A 20,315-nucleotide genomic window follows, 5' to 3' on the forward strand; every position below is an offset into this window, starting at 1 on the left:
AAACCCTTATTTTAATCTTGCCACATCAGTATCAGATGGGTACACTTAATACTACCATTTTACAGATAAGGAGACAAGGCCTAATAGAGGTTAAAAAACTCTCTCAAAGCTGTATATCTAGTTAAGTAGCAGAGCTGGGATCTAAATCACTGTCTCAACCAAATCTCCATGCTCTTAAACATTACACTCTACTGCATTTCCATTTATCCCAGCTGACCCCAGGCAGAAGAGTGACAGAACTCAAGTTTTGACTCTGAGCTTTCAACCCCCTCTACTTTTCATGCCTGGACATTTTGGAATATAACAATAATTTAATATATATGTGCCCGTGTTGTACGTTTAACTTGATAATAACACTAATTTTTTGCTTAGATAGGCTCCTTTCTCATATTTAATTTCTCAAGTAACACTTTGGGGTACACAAGGAAGTTTTCTAAAAGGATATCTTACTTAGGAGCCTTTAATTTAGGTAATGTTTTTAATGAAATCTGGCTGGCTTGTTACAGTTCAAGATGAGTTTGCTGATCAGCTGGCTGCTTTTTTGGTTACTTGAGAGGTTGCGCAGTTTAAAAACCTCAACTGGAGTTTCAGCTCTTTCACTAACTCAATAATCCTGTACACATCATTTAATCTTCTTTACCTTGGTAATATATAAGTGTTATCTAATTCCAACATTCTGTGGCTCCAGTCTGTCTTACAAACACTTGTCAGTATATCTGACAAACACTTGTCAGATAACTACATAATATCTAAAAAAAGATATGATAGATAAAAGTTCAGACAAAGAGAAACTTAACTGGTTTTGTCGTTGCTGTTGTTTTTGAGACAGGGTCTCTCTCTGTCACCTAAGCTAGAGTGCAGTGGCAAGATCATGGCTCACTGCAGCCTCAAACTCTCAGGTTCAAGCAATCCTCTCACCTCAGCCTCCCAAATACTTAGGACTTCAGATGTGAGCCACCACGCCTAGCTAGTTTTTAAATTTTATGTAGAGACAGTTGTCTTGCTATGTTACTCAGGCTGGTCTTGATTCCTGGCCTCAAGCAATCTGCCTGCCTCAGTTTCCCGAAGTGCTGGGATTACAAGTGTGAGCCACCACACCTCAGCTGAAATTGAACTATGTGTTATATTCAGTGTTTAAGTCTACTGACTTTGAGTTTTTTCTCCTCACTCCAATATCCTTCATTTTCCTGCAGTTCTCCAGCACATGTTCCAGCTTTCAAGGAAGAGTTTTCCAACCTTTACAACCTTTCAGTCACTCAACAAATATTAACTGAGGACCTACAAATGTGTCAGGCAGCAGCGGCTTAAGAGTAATTGTTTTCTACCTCATGTGTAACCCGCAAGGTTAGAACACAATGATTACTGAATATATGTGTGGATATTTATTAATATATGTGTGTCTCTTTTTTTTTTTTTTTTTTTTGAGACGGAGTCTCGCTCTGTCGCCCAGGCTGGAGTGCAAGCTCTGCCTCCTGGGTTCACGCCATTCTCCTGCCTCAGCCTCCCGAGTAGCTGGGACTACAGGTGCCTGCCACCATGCCCGGCTAATTTTTTTGTATTTTTAGTAGAGACGGGGTTTCACCGTGTTAGCCAGGATGGTCTCGATCTCCTGACCTTGTGATCCACCCGTCTTGGCCTCCCAAAGCGCTGGGATTACAGGCGTGAGCCACCGCAACCGGCTTTTTTTTCTTTTTTATATTTTTTTGATGTGTGTCTCTTAAATTAGTTCTGAAAGAGCTTTGAGGCTGAACTGTTTAATAGATAATTACAGGTTGAGTAAAAAACAGCAGAAATGGAATGATCTCCATGAGCCCTCCCATGAAGAATCCTGTCCTCTCTTCCAGACTCCATCTCCCAAAGCAAACCCGTTCTCCTTAGATGGACTTAAAGGCAGGGGTACCATTCAGGCTGGGCATGAATTACAGGACACAATGGAGGATATGGGAGTAAGAAGAGGCAAAGGATCCAGATAGGAGAGAAGTATTGAAGCAAGTCATCATTTACACTATCTCAAGAAAATGATCCTTTTATCTGACTGTACAAGCCGACCTTCATTCACACGAAACATAAATTTAACTAAACAATTTGCATTTTCCATCAGCTTCATTAAAACTGGATTGCCCTTCACTTGTGTGGCCACTAAGCACACTGTCATTATTGCTTTTTTTTTTTTTTTTTTTTTTTGAGACAGAGTTTTTTGCTCTTGTTGCCCAGGCCGGAGTGCAATGGCGTGATCTTGGCTCACCGCAACCTCTGCCCCCCGGGTTCAAGCAATTCTCCTGCCTCAGCCTCCTGAGTAGCTGGGATTACAAGGACGCTCCACCATGCCTGGCTAATTTTTTTTGTATTTTTAGTAGAGATGGGGTTTCTCCATGTTGGTCAGGCTGGTCTCGAACTCCCGACCTTAGGTGATCTGCCTGCCTCGGCCTCCCAAGGTGCTGGGATTACAGGCGTGAGCCCCCATGCCTGGCCATTGTCATTATTTATAGTCTTATCTCGTATGCAATGATTACTCCAGTGTACTTACTGCCTTAGGATATTTCTGAGACATGGGTGGCACTATGACATCATCACTGTCTGTAGTTTGTGCTTCACTGACTTCAGAACCTTGTTCAGAGGATTCTTTATCTGCTAGAGAAGAGGTTGCAGTTATAGAACTGTTTCAAAGCACTCTAGCCCAAGAAAAGACCCAGCACACACATCTCCAATCCACTGTCTGGTCACTAGTCCCGAGTGTCTAGATTTTGCCTTCACTTACTAAGAATCAAACCCTCTTTTACAAAGGTACACTTATTCAGAAGCTTGCCAAACATACAGGATTCACTTCTCAAAAAAAGAAAGGGAAAGAAGGAAAAACAGAAAGGAAGAAAGGAAGGAAGACAGGAAGGAAGGGTGAGAGTAAGGGAGGAAGAAAGGAAGTCCTTTTGTGGGGGCTGAAGAAAATGGCCAAGCTTGAGGTAAAGCTGTGCAATTGGGTGGGGCAGATTGTATTTTCCAAAGATGGCCTCTCTGACTGGGCGTGGTGGCTCACACCTGTAATCCCAGCACTTTTGGAGTTCAAGGCAGGTGGATCACCTGAGGTCAGAAGTTTTAGACCAGCCTGGCCAACATGGTGAAGCCCCATCTCTACTAAAAATGCAAAATTAGCCTGGCTTGGTGGCACACTCCTGTGGTCCCAGCCACTCAGGAGGCTGAGGCAGGAGAGTTGCTTGAATCTGGGAGGCAGAGGTTTCAGTGAGCCGAGATCGAGCCACTGCACTCCAGCCCGGGCGACAAGAGACCCTGTCTCAAAAAAAAAAAAAAAAAAAAAAAAGGTGGCCTCAAATGGTCTCTCCTATCTCAGCTGCTCTCCTTACAATGCAACTGACCTTGACACTGCTCCTATTGAGTGGTGGGGTCTTTGTCCCCTCCCCTTCAATTAAGGTGGATCTTTTGGACTGTCTCAACTGAAAGAGTATGGTAGGAGTGATGCTATGGGACTTCTAAGGCCAGAACACAAAAATGCCATGGACTTGTACCTTGCTGTCTTGGAACTCAGCTACCAACCTGTGAGGAAGCCCAAGCAACCACTGACAGCCAGGACCACCTGATCAGCTAGTAGGGTGAGCTATCTTGCAAGTTGAACCCATCAGCCCCCTAGCTGAGCTACCCCATCTAATGCCACACTGAGAGAGGAGAAATGAGCCTTCTTCATGAGACCTGCCTAACATGCAGAGTAGTGAGCCAAAGAAATGATAATTGTTTTAAGTCATTAAGTTTTGGAGTAGATTGTTACATAGCATTAGATAACTGGATGGCAAGCTGTGCCTCTTCTGTAAAATTTCAAAGTCTTGGGTTGTCTGTTTCACTGAGGTCTCAAAGGGAAAAGGTCTGAGGGGCAGCAAAAGCAAAGGCTGCTAAAAGACACAAGGCTTTGTCTACATGTGTGGAAATGGCCTTAAAATCAGGCCCTTTTCATTTCTTGATGGCCTTTACCTAATACCCTTAGATCTTTGTCTAAAAGATTAATAAGCTTCTTTTTCAACAACTACAGCATCCTGCCCAATAGCTCCACTCAGACATCTGAAACCAGGCAGATTTTAGCTTCTTGCGGGTACCAACTGGTGCTTTTGAGGTTTTTGTTTTGTTTTTGTTCTGAAATGGAGCATTGCTCTTGTTGCCCAGGCTGGAGTGCAATGGCATGGTCTCTGCTCACTGCAACTTCTGCCTCCCAGGTTCAAGCGATTCTCCTGCCTCAGCTTCTCAGATGGGGTTACCAGCACCCACCACCACACCTGGCTAATTTTTGCATTTTTAGTAGAGGCGGGGTTTTACCATGTTGGCCAGGCTAGTCTCAAGCTCCTGACCTCAGGTGATCTGCCTGCCTCTGCCTCCCAAACTGCTGGGATTACAGGTGTAAGCCACTGCGCCTGGCCAGTCTTGATCTTTTGAAATTCACGGAGAACAGCGATATTAAAACAATAACTAACAATTAGGCTTCCACAGAAATAGTCTTCTTTTATTATTTATGACTATAAATAGATGACCATATAGTACATGAGGTTTAGATTACCTTCTGATCCCATATTTCACATTCTACAAGGAGAAAAAGCTAGTGGATATAGATTATACTCAATCAAATACCTGACGAAATGTAAATTGGGAGTATGGAGATAACTGGAACCCCGCATTCAGGTCTGGATACACTGAAGCTATCTAGATACACTGTTACTATTTATTCTACTATTTTATGACTAAATAATATTCCATTGTCTGCAAATCATAAGAATGGAATTGTTCTCTTATAACCAGGATTTCTTGCCAGTCATGTAAACTTGGCTCTGGGAAATTTTGGGCTTAGTTATTCTTGTTAACCTTCCTTACATTGAGTAAACTTTGACGGAAAAATCAGATTACACAATCAATAGAAAAATTATCCTTCTCATGAGAAAAATCATTTATGCTCTTCCCATTTAAGAAGTTATGCCAAATACATTCAAAAGCTTAAAAATTATACTTTTAGGCCAAGCGTGGTGGCTCACACCTGTAATCCCAGCACTTTGGGAGGCTGAGGCAGGTGGATCACTTGAGGTCAAGAGTTCGAGACCAGCCTGGACAACATGATGAAACCCAGTCTCTACTAAAAATACAAATATTAGCCGGGCATAGTGGGGCACACCTGTAGTCCCAGCTACTCTGGAGGCTGAGGCAGGAGAATCGCTTGAACCTGGGAGGCAGAGATTGCAGTGAGCCGAGATTGTGCCACCGCACTCCAGCCTGGGTAACAGAGAGAGACTTCATCTCAAAAAAAAAAAAAAAAAAAAAAAAAAAAAATATATATATATATATATATATAATGCTTCTAGAGATTTAGAAAATTTTAAGTAGTAAAGACTCTCTTTTCATAATATTTCCATATCTACCTTTATATTTTTCCTCTCATTATTAAATTTTTCAAGCACATAGAAAAGCCCATGAAATATAAATGTTCAACTTATTAAATTGTTGTAAAATGAACATCTCTATCACCATTCAGCCAAGAAATAGAACACTGGTAGCACTCCAGATGCCCAAAGGGTGTCCTTTCCTGATAACCCTCTTCCCCTTCTCCTAGCAGTAACCACTATTCTGACCACTGTCAGAACTAGAGGAAGGCATGTGAGGCACTGACCTTAGGCATAAAATTTGAAGGGGTGCCAAAAACTCAATAATCAAGACAAACACTGTCCTGTTTTTTGTTTTTTGTACTGAGACGGAGTCTCGCTCTGTTGCCCAGGCTGGAGTGCAGTGGTATAATCTCAGCTCACTGCAACCTCTGCCTCCTGGGTTTAAGCAATTCTCCTGCCTCAGCCTCCCCAGCAGCTGGGACTACAGGCAGATGCCACCATGCCCAGCTAATTTTTTGTATTTTTAGTGGAGATGGGGTTTCATCATGTTGGTCAGGCTGGTCTCAAACTCCCGACCTCAGGTGATCTACCTGCCCATGCCTCCCAAAGTGCTGGGATTACACGTATGAGCCACCGCAACCAGCCAACAAACAGTTTTAATGAGAAAATCAAAACTAGGTCGGTGCAGTGGCTCACGCCTGTAATCCCAGCACTTTGGGAGGCTGAGGTGGGCGGATCACCTAAGGTCAGGAGTTTGAGACCAGCCTGACCAACATGGAGAAACCCTGTCTCTACTAAAAATACAAAATTAGCCAGCGATGGTGGCACATACCTGTAATCCCAGCTACTTGGGAGGCTGAGGCAGGAGAATCGCTTGAACCCGGGAGGCAGAGGTTGCAGTGAGCTGAGATCGTGCCATTGCACTCCAGCCTGGGAGACAGAATGAGACTCCATCTCAAAAACAAAACAAAACAAAAAAATCCTGGGGCAAAATAACATTTTATAAACACTGAGAAAGTTACTTATTTAAGAATTCCAGCCTTGGTTAACCCAACCATCACACTTGTAACACAAAACTGGGCCTCAGGTCTTACATACTAATTTTCCATGAAAACTTTAGCATTCTAAGGTGAAGGGGAAAAGTAAATAACTAGCTTGGCAAAACAATTAAATGATTAAACAGAAAAAATATATAATTTTTTCTTTTTTTTGAGATGGAGTCTCGCTCTGTCGCCCAGGCTGGAGGAGTGCAATGGTGCAATCTCGGCTCACTGCAACCTCCTCCTCCTGGGTTCAAGCAATTCTCCTGCCTCAGTCTCCCACGTAGCTGGGATTACAGGCGTGTGCCACCATACCCGGCTAATTTTTGTATTTTTAGTAGAGACGGGTTTCACCACGTTGGCCAGGCTGCTCTTGAAAGCCTGATCTCGTGGTCTGCCCGCCTCGGCCTCCCAAAGTGCTAGGAAAAAAATAGATTTTAAAAGACAATACCATTTACAGGATGTAGAGGTTCCTTCTGTTTCAGTTCTGAATGGGATAATGTCATTTCCTCTTCCTCGTGCTGATTTTTAAAGCCATCACCTATGAAGCTGTTAGTCTCTGAGAACTTCCACTCAGTGTAATTCACCTGCTTCAGAATAAGAACAACAATACTACATAGCTGGTAATATCTTGGTTCTCTTTCTTCATTCCTTCCTTCCTGCCTTCTTTTTAAATACTAGCTCTTTTTATTTTTTTAATTTTTATTATTATTATTTTTTTGAGACAGAGTCTCCCTCTGTCACTCAGGCCAGAGTGCAGTGGCACCATCTCGGCTCACTGCAACCTTCGCCTCCTGGGTTCAAGCAATTCTCCTGCCTCAGCCTCCTGAGTAGCTGGGATTACAGGAGCCCGTCACCACACCTGACTAATTTTTCTATTTTTAGTAGAGATGAGGTTTCACCATGTTGGCCAGGCTGGTCTCGAACTCCTGACCTCATGTGATCCGCATGCCTCAGCCTCCCAAAGTGCTAGGATTATAGGCGTGAGTCACCATGCCCAGACAATACTGGCTCTTTTTAATTTTTAAAAGTTAGTACTTGTTGGCCGGGCATGGTGGCTCACGCCTATAATATCAGCACTTTGGGAGGTTGAGGCAGGCGGATCACCTGAGGTCAGGAGACCAGCCTGATCAACATGGTGAAACCTCGTCTCTACTAAAAATACAAAAATTAGCCCGGTGTGGTGGCACGTGCCTGTAATCCCAGCTACTTGGGAGGCTGAGGCAGCAGAATTGCTTGAACCTGGGAGGCGGAGGTTGCAGTGAGCTGAGATCATGCCATTGCACTCTGGCCTGGGCGACAGAGCGAGACTCGGTCTCAAAAAAAAAAAGTGAGTACTTGTTTAAAAATATATATAGTATTAAAACTTTAAGCATAAACTGTAGAGTACGTAATATGCTGAATTAAATTACATTGAAATGAACAGTCCAGGGGTTTGTTAAACTACTTGTGTTTGTGGAAACAAAAGCTAGCCACAAATAGCTATGATTATGGCTTATCTTATTTTTATTTTTTTGAGATGGAGCCTTGCTCTGTCACCCAGGCTGGAGTGCAGTGGCACAATCTCAGCTCACTGCAACGTCCGCCTCCTGGGTTCAAGCGATTCTCCTACCTCAGCCTCCCGACTGAGTAGCTGGGATTACAGGCACGTATCACCATGCCTGGCTAATTTTTTTTTTTTTTTTTTTGGTGAGATGGAGTTTCTCACTTGTTGCCCAGGCTGGAGTGCAATGGCACGATCTTAGCTCACCACAACCTCCACCTCCCGGCTTCAGGTGATTCTCCTTCCTCAGCCTCCCGAGTAACTGGGATTACAGGCACACACCACCATGCCTGGCTAATTTTTGTATTTTTAATAGAGACAGGGTTTCACCATGTTGGTCAAGCTGGTCTCGAACTCCTGACCTCAGGTGATCCACCCGCCTCGGCCTCCCAAAGTGTTGGGATTACAGGCATGAGCCACTGCACCCGGCCTCATTTTGTATTTTTAGCAGAGACAGGAGTTCACCGTGTTGGCCAGGCTGACCTGAGGTGATCTGCCCACCTCAACTGCCCAAAGTGCTGGGATTACAGACCGAAGCCACCATGTCCGGCTGATTAGTGCTTATCTTGTGTGTCTGCTTCTGCTTCTACCTCTGAGAATAATACATCTGGGGACACTACAACCCCCAATTTAGTGCTTCAGAGTTTTTAAGGTCTTACCTCTGGTGTATTTCCATTTAAGATGTTAAGGCTAAGATACTCCATTCTATTCTTTCCTTGAACGCCTATTCTTTTGCCATGTTTTCTTCTTGAGTAGCTCACAATCTGGTGCTCCTTTTCCTTTCTTTCTCCCCCGTGAGGAGGTTTTCTCTTAGATCGATACTGGCCAGCTTCAATGGGAACCCCAGGAGATGCCATCTGATCCTGAATAGAAAGATCAGAGATAGCATTACAAGATGGTAGTTTAACAAGCTAGAAACACAAGAAAGGGATTTAGGAACTAGCATTAGACTTTATTTCTCTCCTCATGGAGCTGAGAAATGCTATTTCTCTCTCTTTTCCGCAGTAAAACCCAGGCTTTCGCTCCATCAGTAGTCTCATGGCATGATGAGGGATATATATTAAGTTCACAGGACACATGACACTCACAGAGGGAATTTCTTTTTCTTTTTTTTTTTTGAGACAGAGTTTTGCTCTTGTTGCCCAGGCCGGAGTGCAATGGCATGATCTCGGCTCGCTGCAACCTCCACCTCCTGGATTCAAGTGATTCTCCTGCCTCAGCCTCCCAGTAGCTGGGATTACAGGCATGTGCCACCACGCCCAGCTAATTTTTTGTATTTTTAGTAGAGGCAGGGTTTCCCCATGTTGGTCAGGCTGGTCTTGAACTCCCGACCTCAGGTGATTCGCCTGCCATGGCCTCCCAAAGTGCTGGGATTACAGGCGTGAGCCACTGCACCTACTTCAACTATAATACTGTCTCCTTCAAATCTGCTCCATAGGATTGGCAGAGATCTGCTACCTGTGGAGTCCTGGAGAGTTACCTGGGAAGGAAATGAAGCCTTTTCCTCTTCAGATGAGATCTTTGAACTGTCCTTGGTATCCTTCCCCTTAGTCTGAGCTTCTGGTTTCAGGAAACTCTCAGGGGGTATGTAGGGAAACTTCCAATCCAGTTGCACTTGAATAGATCCGTTGGGTTTCTCTGCAGGGTCAGTGAGGTTAAAATCACCTGAGAAACAAACAGATATTAATAAGACCTGATCACATGAAATAAGCAAGTGAGCATTTGTCAGCACCTTATCTACTTCCTTCCCATTTTTAATTTCAACATATTTTATCAGCAATTAATTAACATCCATTAAATAATTACGATGATGATACACTCAGAAGTAAAATCAAACAGCAGTGCAGTTAGAATATTAATCAGGGAAGATGGGTTATCTCTAGGATTCAGGAAGAGATAGTGAAAGGTGTATGAAAAGGAGTACAGCTTGCTTGTCATCAGTCATCCAGCCAATGAACAAGGCTGCATTATTATTACTATTATCAAATGCTTACTGTGCCTTAGTTGTACCAAGAAAACTGTTATCTCTACCCTCAAGTGGTCCCAAGAAAACTTAAGCAAAATGGCTTTTTCGAAATGCCAGATGTCTGATTTGTAACACTGATTAACAGATGGCTTATACTGCCTCCCCTGTTTGGCAAAGGAGTTGTGTCCAGAAGTGTCAGCCTTTTTTTAAGCAGTTGTATTGAGGAGAGAGCTGCACACATGTCCTGGAGCATCCAGAATCTTGTTAAATATGGTTGTTTCTGGCTGCAGCTATCCCCACTTCCTAAGGAAAACATGGATACCCCCCACCTCACCCTCCCAGGACTGTAGTCAAAGAGTTGACCCCTCTTGGTACACCCCCATAATCCTAGGTATAAAAGTTAGGAAAGACAGTATGGAGCTCAGCTCCACATTGGGAGAAAAAAAAATCCAAGAAATTTGTGTTTGTCATGATCTGGTGTGGAAATCTCTCTAACTTGTGTCCAGTGTTTAAAAGAAGTGAGAGAATGATGGGGGCGTGTTAAGGTCTCAGTTTATAATCAGATATCTATGTAGTCATGCACTAAGAAACAACAGGCCTTTAGTAAAGACAGATACTAGACAGCATTACACAGCTTGAAAAAGTTTGTTCAGCCAGGCGCGGTGGCTCATGTCTGTAATCCCAGCACTTTGGGAGGCTCAGGTGGGAGGATCACCTGAGGTCGGGAGTTGAAGACCAGCCTGACCAACATGGAGAAATCCCATCTCTACTAAAAATACAAAAATTAGCCGGGTGTGGTGGCGCATGTCTGTAATCCCAGCTACTAGCCTGGGCAACGAGAGCGAAACTCCATCTCAAAAAACAAAGAAGTTTATTCAGATACAGAGGTATAGAATTCAGGTTGCTGGCTCTACCCACTTAGGAATGTTGTCTTTGTGGCTGAAAAGAAGCAGAAGAAGCCAGTGTTTCCACACAAGTAGTGAGGCTCTAAGTCTTCTGCTCTGTTGCTCTTGACAATATTCTAAATCCTTTATCTTCAGGTTTTAAGAGAGACTGTTTCAAGCAAGTAATCAAAGAAAAGTAGAATCAGGACAGGGAGACAACACTGGGAAGAGGGCGTGAAGATGTAATAACCTCGAACTCCCACCTTTGATAGATTCATTTTTTGCAAGAGGCAGTAAAGGCACTCGGGCTCGGCCAAGATACGAGCCAGGCTCTAAGTCTTCATCATCAAAAACATGTATAGACAAGGCCTCCCGTCTCAGATATTGGTCCAGGTCAGAGGTCACAAGCACTGGGAATCGAGCCTGGTCTCTAAAGTAGGGGTTGTTACTGGCTGGAATGATGGCAGTGTCATGGTCAGAAAAGGTGAAGAAGCGGTACACAGCATATGGACTGGGTTGAGTTCCCAGCCATCGACTCCGGAGGCCACAGCACTTGGTGATTTCAATCCACAGCTCGTTCTGAGGTTCCCAAGACTCCGATCTGAACTGGAAAGATGTTGGTCATGGATTGAGGAAAAGGGCAGCTTGAGAGTGTTGTAGGTGAAGCCTAGGATCTGTGGTGAGGAAGAGCTACGATCTAGAGAACAGCTATCCCAACTGGATCAGGAAGAAACCTAATGATCTTCACCTGCCTGCAAACTGGCTCTGGCAGTTATTTCAGGGAGATACTGGCACTCACTACTTAACTTAGAGAATGGCACAGAGAAGCTATTCTGTTCACAGCAAGGATGAAGGATGTAGCTCGCTCCAAAGGCATACTTTCATTTCAGACTCAAGCCTGACCAAGGGAATAATCCAGACTAGTTGTGGTGTGACAGTTTTCTCTTTCATTCACATTCAACAAATACTTATTGAGAGTGGAAGACTGAACTGTTCTCATGAGCTGTTTGGCTGAGGCTCCTCTGAGATGCCTCGGCACATCTTTTTTCTCACCTCCTCTTCCTGGGCCTTCCGGCCTCCAAGCACATCGGTTGACAGGTAGACCTGGGCTTTCTTTCGTTTATTGCATGCCTGTAGGCTGGGTTTTATGGGGAAACGCAGCCTCATCCAGTACTCTAGAACCCCGAACTCTTCTCCACCAGCTCCTGGGTAGCAGAAAGTGTGAAAGCAGGGGGAATACAGATGGTGTGGCAAGGATCAAGAACAAGACAAAGGAAGAAAATAAGAAATCACCAGAAAAGCAACTGTAGGCTTTGGGAAATTCTGCATTGGTGCTTAGGAGCCGCAGGAAGCCAACAGCACTTACCAATCAGTGTGGCCAAGCCATGGACTTTCTCCACAGTCTCTAGCACCCTGTCAAAGCAAATCCATCCTGCAGCAAGAGTGCTGTGTTCACTGGCCACAGCCTGGTGTACGTCAAGTCGGGCTGAAGCCTCTTGAAGGTAGTGTAAGAAAAGCGAATCTGTCTCCATCACATACTGGGAGGTGAAGTCATAGAGGGGCTGTGGCCCCACAGATAATGGGGTACAGTGGGTTTCGAAGTCATAGAAGGAATAGGTGCAGAAAGTGGTAGGTTGGGTATCTCCAGCCTGAGCTAGGGCGGCAGATGTCAGGAAGGCCTGGTGGATGTGCAGTTCAAAAAGATTCTCACCCTGATGCAGCAGAGAAATATCCACTTTATCCTCATCTCCATGGGCTGGCAGTGTTTCCAAACATAACGACAACTGTCGGGTGCCATAAGCGACATCTTTGAGCTGTTCTAGAGGGGAAAGAAAGCTGCCTATCCGTTAAAGGGTAGGGAGCTCTTTCTTAGGGTAGAGGAGGGTGGACAAAACATGGTGGAAGTCCAAGTTGTGATTATTTCAAGAAACCACGTGATTCAAAAGGAAAAGCAACAGAAGGACAACCAGGAGCATTGAATTCTGATAGCCAAATAATCCAATGCCAGCTTTAGGGAGAAGGTACAAAAGGAGTGACTGGAAAGTAGATGCTAAACTTAGGAAAACACTGGGGGCACATTTTATCTTATATATGACATTGTTTTGGTGTACATCGCGGCCCTATGATTAACTGGTAATTCCATAAGAGAAGTACTAGCAACACAAAAACATGAATATTTCTACAAGTTTGGTATATTGGCCGTGGAGATAATAGCAAGTTGCAGACATAGTGTCTATGACATTACATTGAGTCCCACCAAGAAATGCTTCTCCTTCTCTAGCCAGGTCAGTCAGGAGATCTTTCATTCTGTTCAGAATTTGGTTTCAACATAAGAAGGCAAAAAGTACATTATAAGTTAAAGAGTAATGGAGTAAAAAGTGGGAAAAGAGACTTACTGGAAAGAGGTAGGAAATATTGGCAGTGGGATGCAAAGATAGGTAGACAGTCTAGCAAATCTGGGTATTATCTCCCAAGTCCGACCAATCAGAAACTTTGATATATAGCCTGCTTCAAACTGGGGAATATTTGAGTCATCATAGTGTGCTGCTTCTGAAGGTCCTATTTTAAGAGTTAAAGCAGTAGAATAAAATATTCTGGACACATCGGAATGTCTTCATGACACACACACACACACACACGAATAAGGAGACTACTTTCTTAATTAACAAGATTAATATAAATATAATATACTTAAAATTTTGCATTACATGATGCAGGAGTAATAATCTCAGCATAAAAAGAATTTCTATAAATCAATAGGATACTGTTAAGAAGTAGGCAAAGGATAGGAACGGTCAGTTCTCAAAAGGAATAATACAAATAACTGGTGAACATAGAAAAACTCTTTAGCCTTACCAGTGATCAAAGAACTATTAGCTAAAGCAAATAAATCTTCAGACATAGGTAGGAGCAGTGATCTTATATCAGACTCACCCTGACATGGATAAATCACGGCCCAGAGACACTTATGTGCTTTTATTCTTTTTTTTTTTCTTTTTGAGACAGAGTTTCGCTCTTGTTGCTTAGGCTGGAATGCAATGGCCTGGTCTCGGCTCACTGCAACTTTGCCTCCCGGGTTCAAGCGATTCTCCTGTCTCAGCCTCCCAAGTATCTGGGATTACAGGTGCCTGCCACCATGCCCAGCTAATTGTTCTATTTTTAGTAGCGATGGGGTTTCACCATGTTGGTCAGGCTGGTCTCGAACTCCTGACCTCAGGCAATCCGCCCGCCTCGTCCTCCCAAAGTGCTGGGATTACAGGTGTGAGCCATCGTGCCCAGCCATGTCCCTTTATTCTATTCCATGCTCACTAAGAAACCTACTTACTGATTTTTGCTTCCCGAAAGAGGGCTGCCCTGAACTGTGGTTCCAAGTTCCTCATGGAAGCAATGGAATAGCCACTATTGTAAAATAACAAACATTTGGGTTTAAATATCAGCTTCTGGTTAATTTGGTTTTTGTGAGTCAGATCTTTCACCACTGGGTATAATAACAAAGCCAAGTGTCTTGACAAACAAGCCTGAGACCAGGCTCTGGTCAGCAGTGACTACACTAAGTATAGGAGGCACCACAATATGAAACTTGCATTCAGTGTCCAGCCAGCTGCCCTGTCACTGTCAGCATCCTCAAATTGCAACAAAGATTTTAGAGATTTTAAGAGAGAAATCACTGACAAGAATAACAGGAGATGAGTGATGAAGTTCTATTATCCGACTGAAACTGCTTTGGGGGAAACAGTGACTAGGAGAGAGGGACAGGGGAGAGGAGCAAGAGAGAAAGAATGAGAGAGAGAGAGAGATTGTGTGTTACACCACCACCCTGAGAGCCAACAGTGACACTCATTCTTACAACAGAATTAAGCCCCTGGAAGCAATTGCTGGGCCCACTTGAAACTCTACAGAGAAATCAGAAAAACATGATGGAGGGAAAGAAGCTGCTAACATGTATTAAAACAACAAAGATGGGCCGGGCGCAGTGGCTCGCACCTGTAATCCCATCACTTTGGGAGGCCGAGGCAGGTGGATCACCTGAGGTCAGAAGTTCCAGACCAACCTGGCCAACATGGTGAAACCCCATCTCTACTAAAAATACAAAAAATTAGCCAGGCATGGTGGTGGACATCTGTCATCCCAGCTACTTGGGAGGCTGAGGCAGGAGAATCGCTTGAACCTGGAAGGCAGAGGTTGCAGTGAGCCAAGATCGCACCACTGCACTCCAGCCTGAGTGACAGAGCAAGACTCCGTCTCAAAAACAAACAAGCAAAAAAAAAAACAACAAAAATGATAGGATAAAGAACAAGAGGGATAAGTCATATGCTAAGGATATGAGAGGCACCCTTCTTGACAAGTACACAGAATGGAACACAGGCGTTAGCTGTGGAAGGGTCCCGAAGTGAGGAGAACAAAGGACTAAGACTTGCCAGATGTTGGAAGGTCATGGCTTCTTAAAGTACCTTCCAGCTGCTTGATACGGTTATTCTTGAGGTCTAGTAGTCGAGTCAACCTCTCCAGCTTTTCTTTATGATCTCTATTATCATTGTCAGCTTTTGTCATCATTGCCTCCAGTTCCTCCTGAAACAAAATAATGTCTGAACTTTTCTATCTCAGTGGCCTAAAACCAAAGAGCATAAAAAATGTGGCACTGGCTAGGTCAAGAAGACTGCTATCCTTAGCTGGGCAGGTTCACCCACTAGAAGAAGGTTTGATTTCCTTGCAGACCCCTCCAAGACTAGTTGTGCTATCATTGAGGTAGGGTGGTTCCTAGGACTGTCAAAATTTGAACCCAGAAGCCTTACGCTTGCCATTGGCATGGGCTGGCCCCATCACTGGCTCCTAGTGCCAAGGTGCCGTGGGCACGTGTGAGTCCTCAAGTTCTTCAAAGGACAGCCGTTGTGTGTTTTTGCTCAGGATAGCACATCACCTGGCATCAGCCCTGGAAACTTAGGTCTTGCTTCATTCCCAGTCCTGTGAGTGGTTCCCACGTTCCTATTATCCATCCCCTTCCTGTACCATCTTTCCTTGCACCTGATAACACACGTTGATTTTGCGCTGCAGAATAAGCATGTCCCGGGTCTTTTCTAGTTCCAATGTGGTCTCTGCGTGTGATACTTGCAACTCATTTAGCACCTGGGACAGTTTCTTTTCTTCTTGGTTTTTGGGTTCACTTGGCTGTAGAGGGAAACGCATTGGTAAAAGGGAGTATAAATATGACAGGTAAAGTAATAACGATTCTCCATAAAACAGTTGTTGGTAGTAGTAAAATGCCTGCAGCAGAAACTACTCCAAAATGTAAACAAGGACCTGTATGACTTCGCAAGTGCTCTTTCCCCTAGTTCTCATGTTCAGTAGCAGCAGTGAAGGGAGATGATACAGCCACTAATGGCTGTTTGCTCTTCCACAGATCTTTTCAAGTCCTCATCTGAAAAAGATTCTAAATTTTATGAGCTGCAAAGAGTGGAAGAAATGGGTGGAGCTCATGAAGTTCTCTACGCTCAGCCTTCTCATAGTTTTCCAAAAAGTGTCCTCAAGCACGGCACAGTGGCACGTGCCTGTAATCCCAGCACTTTGGGAGGCTGAGTTGGGCGGATCACCAGAGGTCAGGAGTTCGAGACCAGCCTGGCCAAAATGGCGAAACCCTGTCTCTACTAAAAATACAAAAAATTAGCCGGCTGTGGTGGCAAGCACCTGTAATCCCAGCTACTCGGGAGGCTGAGGAAGGAGAATTGCTTAAACCCGGGAGACAAAGACTGTAGTGAGCCGAGATTGCGCCATTGCACTCCAGCCTGGGAAACAAGAGCAAAAACTCCATCTCAAAAAAAAAAAAAAGAGTGGGCCGGGCGCGGTGGCTCACGCCTGTAATCCCAGCACTTTGGGAGGCCGAGGTGGGCGGATCACGAGGTCAGGAGATCGAGACCATCCTGGCTAACACGGTGAAACCCCTTCTCTACTAAAAATACAAAAAAATTAACCGGGCAAGGTGGCGGGCGCCTGTAGTCCCAGCTACTCGGGAGGCTGAGGCAGGAGAACGGCGTGAAGCCCAGGGGGCGGAGCCTGCAGTGAGCCGAGATCGCGCCACTGCACTCCAGCCTGGGCGACAGCGAGACTCCGTCTCAAAAAAAAAAAAAAAAAAAAAGAGTGTCCTCAGTCAGGACAAAATATTATTTAGTTAGTTTTCTAATCTCATCATCTTCCCTAGAGATATTTGCCAGAGATCTTTCTGCAGGGTGGACTAGTTTGTTTAAAGAGGCTCTTTCTTACCTCGATCTGAGTGTTCTCTTGCAAGACAGCTGGGTGAGTGGCTGGTTCAGATTGCCTGTCAGGAGGTTGGGAAATTGTGGCTGCATTTTGGAGGAGCTCTACTTCCTGTTTATGCTTCTGAAGTATGTTGGTGACTTCAAGCTTCAGATCCTCATTTTGGGCTGGGGAAAAATAATCCAGAAATGTGAAATTCTGTAGTTATTTATCACCATGGTCAGAGTTAGATCAAGTGTGAATTTAATCTTCCCACTAAGGTTTAATTAATGTTATAAATTTGAGAAGCAATTCTCTATTATTTCTACAGAGGAGGCCTCTAGCTTATTGACTCAGTAAACTGAGGTGATACTACTTGCACTCCGAAAACAAAACAAAAGACACCTGCAGAATGGTAGAGTGGAAAGTGGAATATCAATAACAACACAAAACAGAAAGGGAATCACTTGACTAGGGTAATCCAAACTTTTTGACAGCAGCATCGAAACCAGTATCTCACCAACTCCACCCCAACTCCATTCTGACTTCTAGGTTATTAGCTCTCCGCGGCACCCATCTTCACACCCACCCTGGCCTAGATGGAGGATGGGCACTTCTGTGTTCCAGTGTGTGTGTGTGTGTTTCTTTTTCTCTTTAGACAATCTTACTCCATCACTCAGGATGGAGTGCAGTGGTGCGATCTTGGCTCCCTGCAACCTATGCCTCCAGGGTTCAACGATTCTTGTGCCTCAGCCTCCTGAGTAGCTGGTATTACAGGCGCACAACACTACGACTGGCTAATTTTTGTGTTTTTAGTAAAGATGGGGTTTCACCATGTTGGCCAGGCTGGTCTCAAACTCCTGGCCTCATGTGATCTGCTGGCCTCGGCCTCCCAATGTGCTGGGATTACAGGCATGAGCCACCACACCAGGCTGTGTGTGTGTTTTTCAAGGAACAAAGGTAATCGGTGTTTAGTGAGCAGATCATTTCCATCATGCATTAAAGAAGGGATTAAATTAGATTGCCCTGAAGGTCCTTACAAGACTTCATTTGTGCTTCAAACATACTAATTTGGCATGTGCTCCTAAACATGGTTCTTGCCTCTATTTTTCTTGATTTCACATATTTCTTTTCCTTCGGTTCCCTATTTGAATACACTAAAACTTGATGAGATATAAATTTGATAAGACTAAATATTAAGGTCCAGGCTAGGAAAAAGTAGTAAGATGAAGGTCTTTTTGACAGTATTTAAAAATGTTCCAAATACCTATCTCCTGAGATCCAAGAGTTAAGACGGGGGTGAACTGGCAGTGGTAACCAAGAATAGTAATTTGCTACTCAATTTCAAGAATTGGATGGCAAAAAAAAAAAAAAAGTATTCCAGTTACCTCTAAAATGATGAGAAGGACAAAAGGTAAAGAAATTCACTTTCCATTTTTGACAACATGGCTCAACCTGGAGGACATTATGCAAACTGAATTAAGCTAGGTGCCCAGGAAGTCCTGGAACCTGGGGCAAGGTTCTGGAAGGTGGGACAAGAAGGTGCTCAGTGTTCTCATGGATGGCTTCTGACTCTCCAGGTTTTCAAGCAAGCGTACTCGAACTTGTGTATGTGCAGTATTAAAGCCTAAGATACTTTTCAAAAAAAAAAAAAAAGAAATTCACTTTCAATACTTTCAGCCAGGTGTAGTGGCTTTCACCTGTAATCCCAGCACTTTGGGAGGCTGAGGCGGGTGGATCACTTGAGGTCAGTTTGAGACCAGCCTGGCCAACATAGTGAACCCTTGTCTCTACTAAAACATACAAAAAATTAGCTGGGTGTGGTGGTGGGCACCTGCAATCCCAGCAACTCGGGAGGCTGAGGCAGGAGAATCTCTTGAACCTGGGAGGCAGAGGTTGCTGTGAGCCCAGATCTCATCACTGTACTCCAGCCTGGGTGACAGAGTGAGATTCTCTCAGAAACAAAACAAAACAAAACAAAACTTTCAATAAACTGAACGTTTAAAAAACGTAATAAATTAAAAACTGGCAGGCCGGGCACAGTGGCGCACGCCTGTAATCCCAGCACTTTGGGAAGCTGAGGCTGGTGGATCATCTGAGGTCAGGAATTCACGACCAGCCTAACTAACATGGTAAAACCCCATCTCTACTAAATACAAAAAAAAAAAATAGCCAGGCGTGGTAGTGCATGCTTGTAATCCGAGCTACTTGGGAGGCTGAGATAGGAGAATCGCTTGTACCTGGGAGGGAAGGTTGCAGTGAGCTGAAATCGTGCCATTGCACTCGAGCCTGAGCAACAAGAGCGAAACTCCACCTCAAAAACAAACAAACAAACAAACAAACAAACAAACAAACAAAAACTAGCATCTTCTCAAATGGAAAGACATTATATAGGAAAAAGTATACATGAGAGGTAGGTAAGTGTCATGTTTTCCTGATTGTAGAACTGATCTATTGCTAGTGTTCTCATTCTAGTTACCTACAACCCACAAAAGAATAGGATCAAGTGAGGGGATTGAAGAAATGATGGCTCAAGTTATCTTCTCCCAAACCAGAGGTAGAGGATGCCACATTTGAGAGAGTTCTTCAAGGTCCAGCCTACCTTTCTCCCTGGACAGCTCAAGTAAAACTTTTCTCTTGTCCTCCAGCTCAGCATCCAGCTGATCCTGCAGCTGAGAGACTTGCTGCTGTAGCTGTTCCGCTATGAGCTCGTTGCTCCAGTGGGGCTGACTGGAGCTGTCACTGCTGTCCAGCGTGCTGGCAACGGAAAGCAAGCTCTAAGATGGATACCCCAAGGGGTGTGATATGACGTCTTTATTATCCAGTTTCAGCATCTCCTGGACCTAGTTCCTCATTCTCTCACCTACATGTTTTTTTCTGCCCTTGCTTTATTCATAACTGTCATTTACCAACTGCCTTGGAACTTTTGAGTCCTACTGAGTTATTGCTCAGTACCATTTCTGTTTAGGTCTCAGATATCTGACTGAGCAAACACCCCAAGTCATATCCATTTCCCAAGGAACTTCTCCACCATGATGGCTTTCTTTAGTCAGGGAACTATGTACCAAGACCTTCTCAGGCCTGCTGGATTAGAAATGAGGAACAAAATCTTCCTTTTCTCAAACCCCATGCCTCCATCTACCTTCACCGATGGTGAGTTTAGAGAATATTTGTCTTTGACCTAGATTATAAATTACTATGCTGAAGGGCGGGAATTAAACTTTTCAACAACTGTATCCTCCACCCTATTGTATCAAGCTGTCAGAGCAGACCCATTTTGAGTATAAA

General features: G+C 44.2%; 1 protein-coding gene across 2 annotated transcripts in view; it reads right to left on the minus strand.

Annotated features, from left to right (window-relative positions):
- RPGRIP1 (RPGR interacting protein 1) overlaps window positions 1–20,315 on the minus strand; it is a 63,278-nt gene that overhangs the window by 14,078 nt on the left and 28,885 nt on the right. Inside the window, exons 10-20 of one of the 2 annotated variants that reach the window (XM_063698260.1) lie at window positions 19,630–19,784; window positions 17,055–17,215; window positions 15,822–15,965; window positions 15,218–15,368; window positions 12,166–12,618; window positions 11,853–12,004; window positions 11,063–11,405; window positions 9,430–9,614; window positions 8,609–8,812; window positions 6,858–6,996; window positions 2,528–2,628 (exon numbers count right to left, since the gene is read on the minus strand). In XM_063698260.1, the coding sequence (XP_063554330.1) occupies window positions 2,528–2,628; window positions 6,858–6,996; window positions 8,609–8,812; window positions 9,430–9,614; window positions 11,063–11,405; window positions 11,853–12,004; window positions 12,166–12,618; window positions 15,218–15,368; window positions 15,822–15,965; window positions 17,055–17,215; window positions 19,630–19,784 (2,188 nt within the window). Of the gene's footprint in view, window positions 1–2,527; window positions 2,632–6,857; window positions 6,997–8,608; window positions 8,813–9,429; window positions 9,615–11,062; window positions 11,406–11,852; window positions 12,005–12,165; window positions 12,619–15,217; window positions 15,369–15,821; window positions 15,966–17,054; window positions 17,216–19,629; window positions 19,785–20,315 lie in introns of both variants that reach the window. The other variant, XM_055362392.2, reaches the window with a different exon arrangement.

This window comes from Gorilla gorilla, chromosome 15, assembly GCF_029281585.2.
Source record: "Gorilla gorilla gorilla isolate KB3781 chromosome 15, NHGRI_mGorGor1-v2.1_pri, whole genome shotgun sequence".
Taxonomy (NCBI): domain Eukaryota; kingdom Metazoa; phylum Chordata; class Mammalia; order Primates; family Hominidae; genus Gorilla; species Gorilla gorilla.